This window comes from Aedes aegypti, chromosome 2 (genome assembly GCF_002204515.2).
Source record: "Aedes aegypti strain LVP_AGWG chromosome 2, AaegL5.0 Primary Assembly, whole genome shotgun sequence".
In the NCBI taxonomy this organism is placed as follows: domain Eukaryota; kingdom Metazoa; phylum Arthropoda; class Insecta; order Diptera; family Culicidae; genus Aedes; species Aedes aegypti.
In genome coordinates this window covers 128,063,990-128,083,166 of record NC_035108.1, presented here as the reverse complement: position 1 = coordinate 128,083,166, position 19,177 = coordinate 128,063,990, and the positions used below count along the sequence as shown (strand labels likewise).

At 36.3% G+C, this 19,177-nt stretch overlaps 1 protein-coding gene across 2 annotated transcripts in view; it reads right to left on the bottom strand.

Moving 5' to 3' along the window:
• The window catches only part of LOC5573999 (calcium homeostasis endoplasmic reticulum protein), a 28,875-nt gene extending 10,034 nt beyond the window's left edge, over positions 1 to 18,841 (bottom strand). The window contains exons 1-4 of one of the 2 annotated variants that reach the window (XM_001661036.2): positions 18,624 to 18,841; positions 18,220 to 18,393; positions 2,224 to 2,534; positions 1,995 to 2,157 (exon numbers count right to left, since the gene is read on the bottom strand). In XM_001661036.2, the coding sequence (XP_001661086.1) occupies positions 1,995 to 2,157; positions 2,224 to 2,534; positions 18,220 to 18,393; positions 18,624 to 18,648 (673 nt within the window). In that variant the 5' untranslated portion in view covers positions 18,649 to 18,841. The remainder of the gene's footprint in view (positions 1 to 1,994; positions 2,158 to 2,223; positions 2,535 to 18,219; positions 18,394 to 18,623) is intronic. The other variant, XM_021842317.1, reaches the window with a different exon arrangement.
• Positions 18,842 to 19,177: the final 336 nt, after the last annotated feature.

Sequence of the window (19,177 nt, the reverse complement as noted above, 5' to 3'; positions counted from 1 at the left end):
AGTTAATTATGTAGTTTTGTTAGAATTATAAACAATTAAACAGCAGTAATGAATAACTTATAAAATTACTTTGCAGCATAGCTGAGCCTTTCGGAACGTAAGACCGATGTATAAAAATAATTTGTTTCGAAATTGTCCGCGTGGTCTTCTAGTGCCCCTATTAGATCAGAATCAGTCATAGACATACATATCGAATGCTCGCCATGACCCTATGACCAACATTTGTATATGTATAGACTTAGCTGATGTGGCTTTTCTAATAGGTAGTTCTTTCACTCATTGATTGTCTTCAAAACCTTGTCAAGTATAGAAAATTGATTTTATTTCATTTATTACTACATTAAAGCTACATTGTACTTATTAAGTATTAGGTATTATTTTATGTTTTTATCACTATTGATATTATCAAGGCCAGAATTCCCAGTGAGTGAAGAATTTTATAGTACTAGAACACCATAGAAGATCGCTTAACATTACCTAATCATGGAACGGCTTTTTGCTCTATTATTTTAGGTAGATGCTATTGATCTCCCTTTGCTCCTATCCGCAACCCGGTGCACGCGCCCTGTTGGTTTTCGAAAACCTCGTAGAAGATTACAAACCGTCAATGGCATTCCCAATTACTACCCCACATTGCACATTCAAGGGTCTGATTGTGCTCCTAACCCACCCTCAGTCTGTAATCTTCTCGCCAGTTTGAAATTATATTTTCCCGAAGTGCAAGTAATTTTGATGAGTGATAGCGTAGTGCAGCCCAACTGCATAGTACAGTAGTTTAACCAGAATCTTTAGGTCAGAAGATAAAATCTAAATTTTGTAATAAAAAGGTTGCCATTGCTTTGAAATTTACCCAACATCTAATCAAAACAACTAACAACAGCGATCAATTATCAAAATTCATCGCTCCCTGGAAAATATAATCCCAAGCCCAGGGATGGACAAATTATGGGTGAAATTATGAAAAAAAAATCCACGTGCTCGGCTGGAATTTGAACCCAGGACTCTTGTATGCTAGACGAGCGCTTTACCAACTAAGCTACCGAGCCACTTGGTGACCTAATAACTGAGTTGGTTACAAGTTTAGAATTCAAATCCCTAAAGAACACGCGGAGCCCTTTCAATATAAGCGTCAATTTATATTAGAGTGTTACTGCCTCTCTGTAGTAGTCTTGTCGTCACTTGAGTGAGAACGACACGTTGATAGCCTTCCCACATCTTTACTCTTCCACAATACAATTGTTGTGGAAGCGATGTAGGTACGATAGGCAAACAGTTTCAACACTCAATAAATCGCACTCGCTCTTCTCGCGTGTGTAGTTAACATGAGATGGATGGATATGGGTTATGAAAGGGGTCCGCGTGGTCTGTAGAGATTTGAATTCTAAACTTGTAACCAACTCAGTTATTGGGTCACCAAGTGGCTCGGTAGCTTAGTTGGTAAAGCGCTCGTCTAGCATACAAGAGTCCTGGGTTCAAATCCCAGCCGAACACGTGGATTTTTTTTTCATAATTTGACCCATAATTTGTCCATCTTTACCACGCGTAATGAGTAAATTAATTTTCTAGATAAATTTCTAATATCTAAGAGAAAAACAATATAATTAGTCAATATCTGAGACGTAAATATACATTGCTTCTACGTTTGGTGTGTCGAAACATGATGCCAATAATCGGTTGAGAATCGCTGCTCTGGTATCAGGTGTGATTTGAAAATGGTTAATCACACATTACAGAAGCTTTGAGATTGTTGAGATTGTACATCTAAGGAAAAAGAACTGCCGCCGTGGAAATCAAAAACAGATAACCAAACATTGGGAGTGCAGTTGAACTAGCTATTGGAATTAATGGCAGTATAGTAACTAAACTGCACTCCTCTGGTGTCCCGCAAGGGATCGATTCAATCTCAAATAAGATGGCAAACATCTACAGATTATGAGTTCTGCTAAAGCATAGCAGTATTGGTTGAAAAAAGGGCAACCCTCTTCATTACTCACCATTGGAGATGCTATCCTTGGTGCAGGAATCGATGATGGGCTGCAGCTTGGCATCAAAATCGCTCAATGAAATTTTGCTATCATCGGCCTGTTTGACCAGGGCATCGTTCTGGGCCCGCGTTACTGCTTCGTCAATTTGAACCTGTTGCTGTTGCAGAAGGACCTAAAAGTAAAACGTTCATGGCGTTAATCAAAATCTGTATTAGAATGAATCCGTTAAGTTCCATACCCCATGCTGAGCAGTCAGATTCAGTTCCGATTGCCGGATCTGTTCACGTAGGACATTTTGTTGTGCGTTGACGGCTTCAATCTGGGCTGCTACTTGGGCGGTAATTACCGGTTGCGGAGGTGCAGATTGCTGCACCTGCTGTTGTTGCTGCTGAGAAGCACCTTGTTGAGGCGGTGGCGGATTAGACCAAATTTGTGGCGGCATTTGATTGTTGTTTTGGTTCTGATTTTGCTGCTGCTGTTGGTTTTGTGAGGCAAATGGGTTGATTTGCTGTCCCATCGAAGACAGTGGATGTACTCCTTGCTTCATCACTGGAATAGGAGGGAAATTTCAATTACCATTTATAGGACTGAGTGTCTTAAAATAGGAACTTTATATAGATTCGTGCTTGAACATAGATAGAGACCATACCGGAACCCGAGGATAAGAGTTTTTATGAGATTTTGTTTTCTCACAGAAAATGGTCAGACATTTATTAATGGAATTCCGAAAAGTATTATCCGTGAGCCGTGACGATTCTATAACATTCCCCAGAAAACCATTCCCCCGAAACCCATTCCCCAGAATTCCATTCCCCAGAATCTCATTCCCCAGAATGTACCATTCCCCAGAATTCCACTCCCCAGAATGAACCATTCCCCAGAAAACCAATCCCCAGAATGGACCATTCCCCAGAAAATTATATACCTACTTTAAAGTTTTGAAATAATCTATTTAAAAAACTTGAAAATTAAACTCCATACAAAGTTGTTTACAAGCACATGAGAAGATTAGCATTGGTGCTGCTAATTATGAACACTTTACGCATAATTTCATTTGCAAATGAACTATCACAGTAGTTTCACTTTTATTGGCACTTATAAAAACTGATAGATCAGTCTATGGGGAAACACAATATCAAATATTTATTTAAAAGAATATACAACTCATCACTACTCTGCACAAAATAGAGCTACACCCTTCTTTTGGTATAGTAGATTCCAAATGTATAATTTCACATGTATGTCCAATTTTTATCAAATGTAGTGATGTATGCAGCTTTTCATCAATGTTTTAAGAAGGTGCATCATCTCTTATAAGATACTTTTTAGGGCTACACCGATTAGAATAAAGACGTTGGTAGTATCATATTATACGTTTCCGATATAATGATTACGTAAACTCGGCAGAATAAAAACTTACTATTCTGCACATTAAAATGATACGCCCTTCTTTGCGTCAAGTCTAAATTACAAATGACTTGTTTAATTTTGCACAAAATAGTGATACACCCTTCTTTCAGTCTTATCATGTTGACGATATAGACAAAATTTTCCGTAAGTATACCAAATGGCAAGAAGGCATTTGGCATGATTGATTAAATGATCAAGGACCATTTGGTATAATGGTCATTTGGCCAATGACCATTTGGCATGACATGAAGAACATCCTTTTTGAAAAGAAGGAGCATAAGTATGACTGGATGGCAAATGGCTTTATACCAAATTATTTTATGCCAAGTGACCTTTTGCTATATGGGCTCTCCATCGATATATTTTGCCTATATCATTAATGAGATAATACTGAAAGAAGGGTGCATCACTATATATGCAAAAATAAACATATAGTCTGTATATTTTATGGGAATGTATTAAAAAAGGGTGTATTATAATAATATGCAAAATACTCATGAATAGGGGGATTAGGGGCATATTGGACACATTAGGTAAATGCTTATTTTACATAAAATGGAAATATGTTTCTTTGCTTTAAAATAAATCCACCGCTTCCTCTGCTTTGCTTATAAACTAATTTGAAGCTGAGAAAAAAATATAGTAGAATTTCAGAGGACAAATGAAGCAAAGCGTAAACTTTTATACCGTCAAAACTTTCATATACAATACAGATTTCGTACAGTTTATAAAGTTTTGCTGAAATATGCATATTCCCAGAGAGTAAGGGGGTGTCCATTTCGCCCCGTGTGTTCATTATGTCCCTAACCCTCCTACCTACATATTTGTTTTGTCATATCAGACCTTAGCCTGTCACATAAGTGACTCTTCTTCCTCTTTTCTGGCGTTACGTCCCTACTGGGACAGAGCCTGCTTCTCAGCTTAGTGTTCTTATGAGCACTTCCACAGTTATTAACTGAGAGCTTACTATGCCAATGACCATTTTTGCATGCGTATATCGTGTGGCAGGTACGAAGATACTCTATGCCCTGGGAAGTCGAGAAAATTTCCAACCCGAAAAGATCCTAGACCGGTGGGATTCGAACTCACGACCCTCATCTTGGTCTTGCTGAATAGCTGCGCGTTTACCGCTACGGCAATCTGCGCCCCCACATAAGGTGACTCACGCAAAGCAATAATTAAAAAAAGAAAAAAAAATGGTATTCATATAGCTTTCTGGGGAATGGTGCATTCTGGGGAATGGAATTCTGGGGAATGTTACATTCTGGGGAACGATTTTCTGGGGAATGGTTCATTCTGGGGAACGGAATTCTGGGGAATGGTTTTCGGGGGAATGGTTTTCTGGGGAATGTTATAGAATCGCCGTGACATTACAAGTATTACTGTATGCATTTTATACGATTTTTAGAAGAAAATAGTAAATCCAGGTATCTGCCTAATGTTTCGTTCAGATATTTCTAAAAAGATTTTTCAGGAGTTCTTTGAAAAAAAAAAAACTTTTAAAATCTCTTATTTTTCAAATTTTTCAAGAAGTCCATGAAATTATTTTTACTTTGTTTGCGCTAGGATTTTGTTCAAGATTTCTATTAAGGAGATCTTTATGAGTTCAACCAGTAATTTCGTCAGTGATATTTTAAGATTTCTGACGAAATTGTCGTTGAGCATTTTTTTCAGATTTCAACCAGGATTTTTTTTTCTAAGGATACCTTCAGAGACGCCTCTCAAGATTACTTCAGAAGGCCCTTCATGAAATCTATTTGAAATTTCTTAAGAATGTATTCGAGGAATCCATCCAGGATTGTTTTCGGAGATGCCTCCAGATGATGATAAGGCGCTATTTTTGGAAATTGTTGAAGAAATTCGTCAGTAGATCCGGGCGGCATTTCTAAAGTAAATCCTATTGTAATCTCTAAAGAAACTTATGTGGAAATTCCTGAACACTCAAATAGGAAAAATGTGGAAACGCGTCTATGAAATATTGGTTTTAGAAAGTATTTTTATATTATTCGATCTTCAATTGACGGTTAGTTTTGGGAATTGCTTTGATATTCCTCCAGAAGATCTATTAAAAGTTTTGTTTAAAAATTCATGCTCAGATAGGGTTTAGATAGCGAAAAACGATATTTTAATTTAAAAATGTGGGCTTTAGAGGGTTAAGAGCTTTTTGATGAATTTCCAGGTGTTTTATCTAGGAATTTATTTAACATTTCTTCCCAACATTTTTGGTGTGTGATTTTAATGCACGCAGTCATCAGTGGAACTGTTATAAAAATAAGAAGGCCCAGCTCATCCAACTCATTACCGTAAACAATTTTCTTTTCCACGCACCGATCGAACCTACATTTCATCCAAAAGGTAGAGGACTGGTGTCGACCTGGGAGGGAGAAACCGATACAAAATTTATGTACGTCTCAGTGAGCCGAGATTCTTCTGTCACGAACTGTCACTGTGAGCCCACACTGAAACTAATGCTGTAGTAACTTAAACCATACCATTGTTGTTAACGCAACTATTTTCAATTATTGTTAATTTGAATGAATTTGTTTCAATTATAAAAACAATGTTATTGAAATTACCATGTTGCAATACCACAATACTGTGTATTTTCAACTATGTTGTTATGGTCGAAAATCATTCTTTCTCAAGTTAAACTGACTACCCGTTTAATAATGAATAACGGAAAGTGTTCTCGATTTTACCATGCCCATGGTAGGAATAAGAATTAAAAGAATGTAATTCTCACCAGCGCTCACTTACGTTTCGAGAGCTCACTTTCATTATGACGCCATTTTTTTGTGCACCAGTCAAGCCTGGACCTTGCTTAGTTGTGTGGTTCGCATCAAAATGTATTAATTAAATCCAACAATAAAGGAGAAAAGTAGCTGAATAGAAATAATAAAATAGCAGAAATATAATTATATAGAAATAGAAGTTCTTGTTTTCAAATGTTTAAGATTCAGATCTGCGATATGGTGCGTATGATCTAAATTTGAGTTGAATATAAAGTAATACTCATTTATATTTTTAGCCCGGGCTGAGAATCTAGAGTTCCTCATACCAAAATCCAGAGCTGCCAAGTCTCGAGTCGCACAATGTATAGCAGAGAAATACCAACCAAACCTGCTGTAATTGCTTTTATTTTATATCACAGCATAATTTATCTTCTTATAAGCTCACTCATTTACAGGAGTGTACTTTGACCTACGTATCGAGCAATGAGAACCTCCACCCGGATTATTTTATAATCGATGCCACAGGAAAGCGGAAGAGTTTACAGAAGCTGTCATGCATATCGTCCCTACTTTTGTTTTGCTTCCAAAATTCAACGACGAATTCTTCGATCTAAATAATGATAAGGTATTTTTTAAGTGAAAATTATCGAACTAAATAAAAAATAATATCTTGCAAATATATATTGACTCTATTCAAGGTATGCGCATTTGCATTTAGATTGGAATACCGGTAAATCTAAATGCATTATGCGTGGACCTTGATGAATTAATAATATCCAATAATACAAGCAGCTAGATATATTAACTACTCGGCATTCTTTATTTTAAATGCAATTAATGGTTGAATATTCCACTTCGAATTCTATTTATCGTTACCACGTCTAATAGCATAGCATAGCATAGCATAGACTGACTGTACATGTCAATGGATGCTACTCCGTGATTGATCGGAACTGGTAAGAATTGCACTACGATCCAAATGAATAAGGGATGGGAGTTTCCGCTTACTCTCGAAGTGCAATTTTAGCAGATCTAATATTATTGATCAATAACGGCGCCGGCCAAGTCCTTACAGTCAGTTGGGATGGGGAAGGAATGTTAGGGTGTAATGATTGTTGCTTCTAGAGACCGAGAATACCTCTGCATCTCCACAATCACCACGGGAAAGGTGTTTATTAGTGAGGGAGGAAAAGATCTGGGAGTCACCTTTGGTCGGTGATGCGATCCATGGACAAGGGGGAAATATACGACTTATATTTAAAGCTAGTTTTGTATTCTTGTCTCGAGAAGTTTTTGATAGAAGATTAAAAAAATACGTCAACATCTATAATGTCGAACAATTCAAAATAAATTTTTATTATTAGCGGAAACTGAGAATTACATGTATATATTTTAAATCATATAAAACAGGAATAATGCCGACACTTGTAGTGACGAACCATACATAGTTTGTTTGAAAATTAAATATAAGTATTGCTGTGCATTTTTGTCTCGAGATGGTAGAAGTTTTAAAAAATACGTCAACATTCACAATGTCGAACAATTCAAAAGGTATTTTAATAATGTCAAAAAGAGAAAAATATGTGTATATTGAAATTGTATAAAACAAGTATAATGCCGACACTTATAGTGACGAACCATACAAAGTTTGTTTTAATATTACATAAAAGTTACTCTTTCAAGAAAAAATGTGTTATCATAAGCATGAAACGAACTCACCAGTTGGTAATCCATCCTCGACTGAACACAAATATATCTTCGCACTCACACAGTGCGAACAGAAAAACTTCTTGGCGTCCCGAAAACAAACAGTCTTGCTTGGGCTTTCCCATATACCTCCCCAGCAAGATGCGCGTAAACAAGGAAAAAAGAAGTTCTCCGGCAACGAAAACACGCGCGAAACCGAGAACAAAACCTCTCCGACGACGCACCAACGAACCATCCTGCTTGGACTTCACGAAGCACTACCCAGCAAGACGCTCGAAAACAGGGAAAAAATCTCCGTCGACGAAAACACGCGCGAAACCGAGAACAAAACCTATCCGACGGCGCAACAACGAACCATCCTCTCTATTTACCGTTACCACGTCTAATAGTGAAATTTACTACATGATTGTCGTTGCTTTGAATGCAAGAGATGGTTGAAAGAAAACTTTTCTTGGTTTTCAACATAACCATGGAACATGGTAATTTTCACTGCTTACAATGAATGCAGTGGGTAATCTGCACAAAAGAAGTGGTGCTGTGCATTTATTTTAAACTATCAACATGGTATTTTTTACCGCAATGCTGTTTTCAGTGCAGATCTTAAAGAATGGACAAATATGATGAAATCGCGTAATTGATCAAAATATATTTTTGCATTTCAACAAAGTTGGCAATAATCGTTTCAAAATCAATTCCTGCACACACAAAAGCAATGCCACGAGAGCACCTTTAAATTTGATCGAATATAAAGTATTGAAACATGCATCTTTTTACTCTTTTCCAATCAAAATTAAAGTTCAATGCACATAAAATTATGGCCCTTTTTCCAAGTTAAGGCTGGTTTGCTACTGACAAGAAAAGGAATCGCCTATCTCGATGCGTGGAAAAGTTCTTTCTCAGAAATGGTCCAGAAAATCACATTTTTCTGATCGCAGTACGCAGTTGAGAAGAAATGTCATTTTAAAGGGGGCTCTCTGTAGGAAATTTCTTGACCCATTCAGTTAAGGAATTTCTTTACTTTTCTTGAGCGAAACAGCATACCGTCGGACGGGGCTACTTTTGATTCCAGGGGCTACTTTGGACACTCACCTTTTGTATTTATTAGCAGCGTAAATATTAATCTGAGCATTTTTGTGTCTTCAGCACTTTTACTAACCAATATATGCTCTACCACTAGGCATGATATTTTCTTGGAACAACATCAACAATAACAGGATAAACAAGAAAACATTTAAAAAAAGCCCGAATAAATATTCACAAGGTATAAAACATTGGCTATACAAACATTATTTGAATTTTACCCATGTCTTGGAAACTTATTAGGAGCATCACAAAACTATCGAATCGTCATGTTTCATGAAAATCTTGTGATTTGTTTTGCTTAAAATTGTTGTTTTATTAAAATAATTGATCGAAGGTCTTATTTTTGCGACTTTTATTTTATTATAATGTTTTGGTTTATGTATTTTACAACATAAAAAAATTAAATAAATGTTTGTAAAAGTGAATAGACATAAAACACTTATATTTCAATACGTACCAATGCCAAATTCACAACATAATCTCTACAAAACTATTTTTCGTCATATTTTACATGAATTTGTAGTACCCTGCCCTTAGGTGATGGGATTGACGGTGATTTATCAAGTGATTGCATATTGTTGATATTGTGAAATATACTAATACTAATATATTGATCGCGAAAATAATCGTAATTATAACTTATAAAATGTAAGCTAGTCTAATAGTTTTAAATTAAATAATGACATGTGTTTCAATGCTTAAATATATTTTACACTTGATTTATCACACCTTCAGCATGAGTTTAGTTACTGTCGCATGATCTAACACCAGATAACTACGCGTAATGCTGGAGGGACCGGCAGGGCTCACTACCAGTCTCTACTAACACTCAAATCACTAACAAGACTGGGAAACCAACGATCACCTTCATCAGTAGCACTATTCCTAATAGTAGTATTAGTGCAATATACATAAATCTTTTTCAGTAGACCACGAGGCGCAAGAGTGAGTGCGGGTGGTCTCTGCGTCTCACAGGTCATTGAAAATAGACATTTATGTTAGGTTTACTAACAATGTAGTAATTATTACCTTAGTAATACCGTAAGGTGCCGTAATTCAGCGCATCGCCTAAATCCGCATATTTGGTCCAAAATTAATCGAAATTTAAGAAAATTTTTGAAATTTGTCCATACCGCTATTTGTATATGCTGGTAATGCATAATAATTCCAATTAAAATTGTCATTAACAATAATTTACGATTTTTGAGAAATATTCCAAAATGTTCTGAATTACGGCATTTTACGGTATTGCGTTATTTAGTAAGGCAGGTTGTAGCGGTTTTAGAGATAGTTTAGTAATGTTACTGATATATGTATAATAATTAGAAAACTGATGGCACTGCTGTTACTGAAATGTTTCATTCTGAAATATCTTTCATAATATAATATAATATTGTTGAACAAAATGCTGTAATTAATAACTTATTTAATCCTCTACGCATTTTTGCACTACTTTGCATTTATCACACCAACACTGGCGACAATAGCGTTCTTTGGGTAGTATTTCTGTTATGTAGTAGTAACCTCTATCGTTTTTATTCTAACGATTATAACATAATTATCGTGAGCGTAGTAGTGGAAATAACATAGAAGTAGCTTTTGTATTTGTAATTAAGGTAACATGGTATTAGTTCCCTGTCCTTTGGTTCAGAAAGGGGTATGGGCGCGTTCTGCCAACTCGGTCGAGGCAGATTTCTTGTGTGAACAAGTTACAACATGGACGTTCTAAAATTCCAGAATGAAGTGTTGTGCATTTGAAAATGGGATGGATTCGCGTTCGTGCTTCACTGCTGCTTATCTATAAAGTTATATGCAATAACCGACCCTTAGCTTAACTATTTAAATTAACAGTTGCAAACAAATTAACCGTTTTGAGTTTACTAACATGTCGTCGCGTTAATTTTATCATAATGATCTTTTATCTACATCCGTCGAACCATTCTGAATGGCCGTTGTGAGAATATCACCAAGAACTTCTCACATGCAATAAAGCTGGATTGTCATACATTGAAACATCAAGGTTCTCGCTCTGTTGGATTAATTTTTTGTTGTTTATCATTAGTTTCAGGGATTGTTATCGTGGGAATCCAAAGAGCGAATTTTGTATGACTTCAATGTACGCCAATACTGCCATAAAGCATGTAATAATCACTAACATTCCTTCTCTCTTTATCCTTGTTTTCATATCTAACCCGCTTCGAGGAATAATTCATCGAAGAGGAAAGGCATCTCTTATCATGGCAGCGTAATGGCCGAGAAAACGTCGGTTTGCGGTCGCATCTCTTCATCCTCGGTTCTGCCCCACGCTCGCCAAATCAATACGTACTTGATCCGCCCACCTAGCTTGCTGCACTCCACGCCTTTGTTAAGTATAAAGTTTCTGTAATCATTGAATACTAATTGAAAGGTAAATCACCCTCCCCTAGGACGTGTAATCTTGCCGCGATGGGTGGGCTTACCCCATTAGCACTTATATGGGAACCAAAGACATGTCCAGTCGTGGTGGTATCGCATCAGGAAATATTTGTTTAATGCCGCGTCATCAACCATCTGGCATAGATGCATCAATCTTACGGATGTGATCCAACGGTTATCCTGTTACCAGGCATCGGGGTAACAGGAGCCGTAGCCACGCTTTGATGCAGATAGGTTAGATTTTGTTTAAATGGTTATAATATTGACTAATGAGGAGAATGACTGAGGATCCATCGAATAGAATGTGACACAAATGTTAATTTGTTATGCTTCTCTCATTAGAATCATAATAAAAAACCACATTTATTATGTTGGTATCATAAAACTACAACAACTTCATTCTCGCAAAATTATAATAAATAGATAGGGCTTAGGCGCGATGAAGCTTTATTTTGTCACCGAAAAGTGGACCCGGACAATAAAAAATGACTTTCTATTTCTTTATTATTTCTAGTATAGTTGTTTAACACATAGAAATGTATTTACAACGATTCTAAATGAAAACAGACGAGACCAGATTTGAATACGAATAGATGTATAAAACAAACTGATCAAAATCATTATTGACCAACATGACAAAAGTAGTAAACTTAAAATATTCAACTTGTCCAAGTACTAATAAACATGTTAAAAAAGACCTTTAGCAATACTGACCAACGGGACTGAGGAAAAACTAGATCAACAGTCAACACATAAAGTTTCCGATGTCGTTGACTATAATCAGCGATGTAGTCAAATGTAATTCAATGAAAACTCACTAAATCCTGTTTATTCCTAATACTAATAACTTTCTTTCTTTCTTTCTTTTCATGTATAACAACTAACAACAACACCATCACGAGGGTGCAAGTCGTCTGTCGTATGTATCAAACGTCGTGTTAGGAGCCGAAGCACATAGATCAGCACGGACACGGATCGAATTACCATCAAACTGAGGTAAAAACGATCCATATGCGTTGGTGGGTATACTAAGAAAGGGGTAAGTAACATTTTTAGTTCTTAACGAACACATATTGTATATCATTTCAGCCCCCCTATATATTCATAATACCGTACCAATAACTTTGTCTATCCAAACTGTAAACTAACTTGAGACATTATTCAATTGAATTCTCATTTTAAGAAGACCTCAGAACAATAACAATAAGACGAACATAAAGCACATCGATGACCACACCAAACACATTTACAGTACATTTAGATTTGATACTTCTCATCATATTAATTATCTACAACTTGGATTCGGTACTACAAGATGGCAACATAGACAGTTATCTCTCCTAGAAAAGTATTGTATTGATTAGCATCCCAGTACGACCTTCGAAAGATAAAGACTATTTAAAACCAAACACTTGATTCATATTTTGAAATTTATTCATATAGTATAACACATCACGTTTCAGACTAGTAGCATAAACGACTAAAATACTAGAGAATACATGACGTACAATGACGAGGCACTTCAGATAGTTCTTGTGCGCGTATAGATGGAAGTACATTTCATGTTTTTCACTTCAATAGCCTTCATTCCATTCGGGAAAAAAGGATCTCCCTATCGCTATCGTTTGATATACGACCGCATTCTGTATAATTAACATTTTCTGTCTATCATTGTCAAAAGATGCTTGGAGATGACATCTGTGCTACAATTTGTCAACATAGACTACTACAACATAGCTCTGTATGTTATTTCCAAGAAATGCATTAATTAATAACATATATTTTCATGTCGCTTCTCCATGCGTAAACAAGAATCCGATTGCTCAGAACTAAAGGATGACTATACAAACATGACTACGGGAGGGAAACTGAAGCAAACACAATTTAATAAAACTACTTCTGCACAATATTCATCCAAAATAGTGTTAAAGCGGGCAACATAGCCTATTCCGTCTAAATATTGGCAAAAGTAGAGGTAAAAATTTGCACTACGGGGTCCAGCACAGACAACGAAGCTGTCATACAGCTCCAGCTGAGTACACCACAAAAAAAAATACTAATTGAAAGGTAAATCAAATGAACTTATTATTTAACTAATAACAAATTTGTTCCACAGAGCGATTTACAAAACATCACACAAAATCCCTCCTTTCACATATCCTTAGGCAAAACACTTCACTACCGTTATATGTATGACTGATTCATGTTCTTTCGACCTTGCATCATTCATACGTGTAGGGGAAGTCTAGAGTAAAAGCAAAACTTAAAGAACCTTCTGGTCAAAGATGTTGCGTTGCCTACTTCCCAAACTCCAAAACCCCCGGTGTATTATGGAAGGTGTGAGTTTTTAAACTTATGCTGGAGACTTGGCCCCTGACCCCCTTGTACATCAATAAAATAAAAAAAAAAAAAATTACATGAATTTGTAGTACAGAACAGTTGCATCCTTCAAATGCCTAAATTAAACTACTCTTAAGCCAGCTCTAAACTGCTAAGAAGCTAAAAGCATATTACAAAAGCAAACTTACTTATTTACGATCTTGCAAAACTTTTCTTCATAGATTGCGTTTTTAATGAAAATTACTTACTGGTATTAAATTAGTTACCGGTATTAATGTGATCCTTCAACATATCGTTCATATAACAGTAAGAATAGAAAAAAAGAGTTTTTGTACATAACTCATTTATAATCGCAGTACCTAGTAGTTACGTCGTTCGTTAATGTCAACTTGAAAATCAAGCATTCGTAACTGATAGTTCCATTTAAGAGGAAGTTGAAAATTTAAGTTTCATACTGCAAACTGAGAATAGTGAATGGCATGTTTCGTTGAAATTTGTTATATATGTGTAATTGATTCAAGCTTTGCAATTTTCTACATTAAGTTTATCAATGAAAAACATTCCATAACATCACAGTGGACGACAATCTATTGAATCAGTTTGAAGGAAAAATCATTTCATTAGCAAATTGTGAAAATGTCCAAAGTAGCCCCTTTTTTGTCTTGAAGGACACACTTTTTTCGCTATTCAAGCATTTTTGTTATTTCTTGATGGATTTGCCTCATATTTTGTACATTTGTTACGTACATATACAACTTAAATATAGGCAAAAATTATCAACATCTATCCATAATTCTAAGAGTTACAAATCCTCAAAGTTAAAGAATGCGGAAATAATGTCAAAAGAAGCCCCGTTTGACGGTACTTAGCTTTAGTCCAGAAAGATCTAAGGTACACAACAAAAGAAAACTAGCGATTTACCCCAAGCCTGCCTTGATTATCGTTGCTGAGCGGGAGCTATCTTGCAATTTGGAGAATTGTTGTATCATATTTCGTGTGTAGTATCTGTGCCTCCCTCCCAGGTTTCGACCATCGATCTAGTTATGTCGCACAATCTCGTACACATGTCGATACCAGCGGCCCAGCGGTGCTGAGCGAGTTATCCTTCGGCCATCTGCCTGTTACATTTGAAATAGCTGCAAAACTTACTCCTATAGGAACTGTCAAAACTGTGTTCAACTATCATAGAGTGGACTGGTTCAAATTCGAGAGCTGTACCGATTATTTTGGAGTTCAATGTCACAGACTCAATCAACTCCACTATTGTGTTTTTCAAAAGTGCCATTATGCGAAAAGTTGTGCGGGCAAAGCTCTCAACAATTTAAAGGTAGGCAAGGAAAATATGTGGAAAGTAACACGAGCGCTTCGTAAGAAGTGCAAATACAGCCCTCCACTACAGAATGAAGAACTCGTGGTGTCGTTACCTCAAATGGAAGCGAATTTATTAGCAGACAACTTTGCTAAAGCGCATGACAACGCTCTAGAATCCGATGCTGTGACTACAGCTGCAGTTGCAAATTTAATAGCATTGACCAGCGAGTCACCAAACATTTCCCAAACGTTTCTTGTTTGACCAAACGAGGTCAGTAAGCTAAAACACCTGCCCCGCCTAGTGGTTATAGTGTTAGCTCGGATAAAACAGCAAACATGCGCTGATTACTGCTATACCAAAACCCGGAAGAAAAAAAAAACATTACGAGCACAGTCAACTATAGGCCTATCAGTTTTAGGCTGACCATAAGGTAAAAGGATAAAAATGGGACAAAAAAAGAACAAAATCGGGACAATTTTCAAAACTTATAAATAGCGTTCTTCAGGAAGTTTTAAGAAAATTTGTAACAATTTTAAGCTTTTTGGAACTTAGGAAAACATGTTTATCTGGTGTTAGTAGAATCATTTAATGTTTTCGTTATGATGATCAATCATGAGTTAAAGCAGATGTTTTGAGGGTGTTAGAATTATTAAGCTTTGGAACTTTTTTGAAAATTTTAAATTCGATTTCAAAATCTGGATTACAAGTCATTTGTGAACTTCAAATTAAAATGAAAAGATCATCCAGGCTGGTCCAGACAACTTCGTTTTTAACCTTCGCAATTCGTAACAAATTATGCACACTAATTTGACAATCTAATGACAATCTTCCTAAATCTTTGAATTCTGGTGAAACGTTTGAAAATCCAAACGAAACCTTTGCGATTTTTGCATGAACCTTTCGAATATCTGTAGGAGTCTTCGAAATTTGTAAGAGTAATCGCAAAGTCTTCCATAGGAGTCCTGGGATTTGAAATCCCAAAAATTCAAGCTTCTTTTCTTTCAAAAAATCCAGGAATCTAACTGAAATCTTGAAATTTCTATTGGAATTCCACAAACTATCTTTGATTTTTTCAAGATTCCACCCACCGCTCCATAATGATTAATTCTGGAAAAAATCCATATATATATATATATATATATATATATATATATATATATATATATATATATATATATATATATATATATATGCATGTATTTTTACTCTTCATATCTCGATATCCTCCTTATCTCGATATCACCATATCACCATATCTTGATGTGTTCTCTCTGTATATCGATATGCCCAATATCAAAGGTAACTAGACCGCCCATAAAAGCATAACTGTCCCATATTGAATTAGTAGGCATTGAGAAAGTAGCGCTCAAAATTTGAAGTTTGTCTTCTCATACAAATTTTCTAGTACATTTCTGCATGTCATATTCATTTGGCATTACCGTACAGATAACTCATTTTGCTTCTATTGATCAACAAAAAAAATAAACTTGAACACAATTCACGTTTTTTAGTTGCTATTTGGATTTGAAGTTCATATAGAAACTGTTATGCCTTTATTTTTCAATATGGGACTGCACCAACTTCATATTTTTCCACAACATTTTCAAACAAAATGTGTAAATTTGTATATGCGTCGTAAAGTATATGTTGGTTGGTTGGTTTGACTTTTTAACGAGATTTTTAGCCCTGGGCTAGTTCATCTCGGGACCAACGGCTTTACTTCCCTTCCGAAGGAAGTCGTCACTATAACTTTTTACGTCATAAGTGACTATGTCGGGGATGGGATTCGATCCCAGGTCCTCGGCGTGAGAGGCGAGTGTTCTAACCACTACACCAGGTCCGTCCCCTAAGTATATGTTAAAACATGAATGTTTCGATGAAAAAAAGGTGTTGGTTCGGAAATCTATATGGGACAGTTATACTTTTATGGGCAGTAGACTAGATTTTAGGGATTCATAACAATTTTTGAAGACCAAATCTCGCATAACCTGTGATCTCGCCCTAAAAGCCATTGGTAACCGAGTGTGTAACTTGTTGTTACCTAGCAAACGAATGGATTTACACGTTATTCAACAATGCTACTATGAAGAGAAGATCCTCCTCTATCTCCCAGTGATGATAGTTTTCATCCTGGTCCATTCATTTGCTTAGAAACAAGGAGTTACACACTCGGTTACCAATGGCTTTTAGGGCGAGATCACAACTTGTGCGAGAAATGACGTCTGTTTGTTTTAATTTTTTTCTGGTAACGGAATGATATTCCATCTAGTAATCATAAACAATTTTTTATGTCTCGATCTCTCCCTATCTCGATGATCTCTTCAATATCGAGAAGTGGAGAGTGGACTGTATCAACCGTTTATCCAAATGGAAAGGGCTTTCCTCAGTTTTCCTTTTAAGCTACATTTGTGCTAAGAAATCAAATCAAATCATATAAAAAAAACTGTCAATTTACTGCTGAAAGAACCAGATAATCTTAGTTTACTATAGGTATGTAAATTGTATGTATGTATGAACTAAATAAACAAATAAATGATGATAAATTACCCATTATCCACTTCGCACAAGATATCCATTTTTTTAGATTTTTTTAGAATAGCACGAGATATTCAAAATAGGATATTGTACATTTGAGCCTTTAGCTTCACCACAATGAACTTACGCTACATTAACAATAACCAATATGCCACAGACAGTCTGTGTAGATACTATTTCAAATTGCGTAGAACCTCAAATAAAGAACTTTCTGAAAGATTAACTTTTTACAAAAACGTCTTACCGTGAGTTTATATTTTTTCTCGAAATTTTAGAAAAAGATAATTTATTGACACTAAATAAGAGCGACGTTCTTTGAAATGGCTTCTAAAACGAAACTTTTAAGTGACTCGTTACCAGCCCTGCTGTCTAGTAAAATTTTCAGAGTATTTCTTGTGGAAGTTACTAGAGGTAGTTGCGTTGCATAAAATCTGTGGAGGAATTTCTAAACGACTGCCTAGAAAAGTTTGTGGGAAATCCCTAGAGGAATTCCTGGAGAATAATCGCGTAAAAGTCTTCTCCGGAGCCTCTAGAATTATGCACCAGGATTTACCGTAAGGTGAAAAGGGATTAGGGAGACTTTAGAGACAATTTTGGTTCCGGGACCTTCAATTAAAAATAGAGACCAAGTCTCTTAAAAAAGAACTTGCTACCAGCCCTTGCATTTAGTGTCCCATTTCGATGACCCCAGAGTACTTACTTGCTTGCTGCTTACTCGCCACTTTGTACTGATAATAGTTGTAATACTCGCCACCGTACAAAAAGGCAAACTTGGTGTTTCCCTTCTGTTTCGATTTGGTCATCGACTCAAACTCCGGACCATTTCGGGCAACAAATTCCGCGAGCTTATCGATGATGTTCCTCAGTTCAATATCTGCAGAAGAATGAAAAAGAGAAGTCACAACAGAGAAAAATCGATACAATTCACACACCAGAGAATGACAATTGAACCGCACTTGGCCGTAGCCAGAGCGGCAAAGCAAAGCGAATGGGAAAAATGCCAAAATTTCGCGAAATAGGCCTCTTTCTTCCTTCGGCGGACGGAGGAAGAGTCCAAACGGGGAGCATGTGAAATTGGAGCGGAAAAACTTATGAAGCGCTTACCATTCGGAGGAGCCGGAATATCCATCTTTCCAGGAACTGAATCGGAACAAAAAACTAAAACACCGCGAACCAAACCAAGAATGTCATCAAATTCGAGTAGATTAGCCGAGGAATTGTTGAAAATTGTCCCGATATTCTTGTTGATTTGCCGTAGAAAACGCGACTTTGCAGCCGACTCGACGAGACGCCATGAAAGTTTTTTTGACAGCTGACAAAAGTGTTCGGGTTTTGTTTATAGACTGGCGGCTACCTTCAGCACAAGTTACACGGACGGTTCGTAGTGGATAATGATAAAAGTTAATGCACAAATTCGGTCAAAATAAAATAGATCAGGTAAGGGTTCATCCACATCTTTCATAACACCGAAAATGGCCATCTTTGACACCCACCCACCCCCTCGTAACGCTTTTGTATGAACAATTTACAAATTTTGTATGAACTATAACATCTTGAAGACACCCACCCACCTCCTTTAGCGTTATGAATTTTGTGAATAAGCCCTAAGTCGAGAAGAAAATGAAAATCTGTGTGCGCACCTTGTATTGTCGCAACGC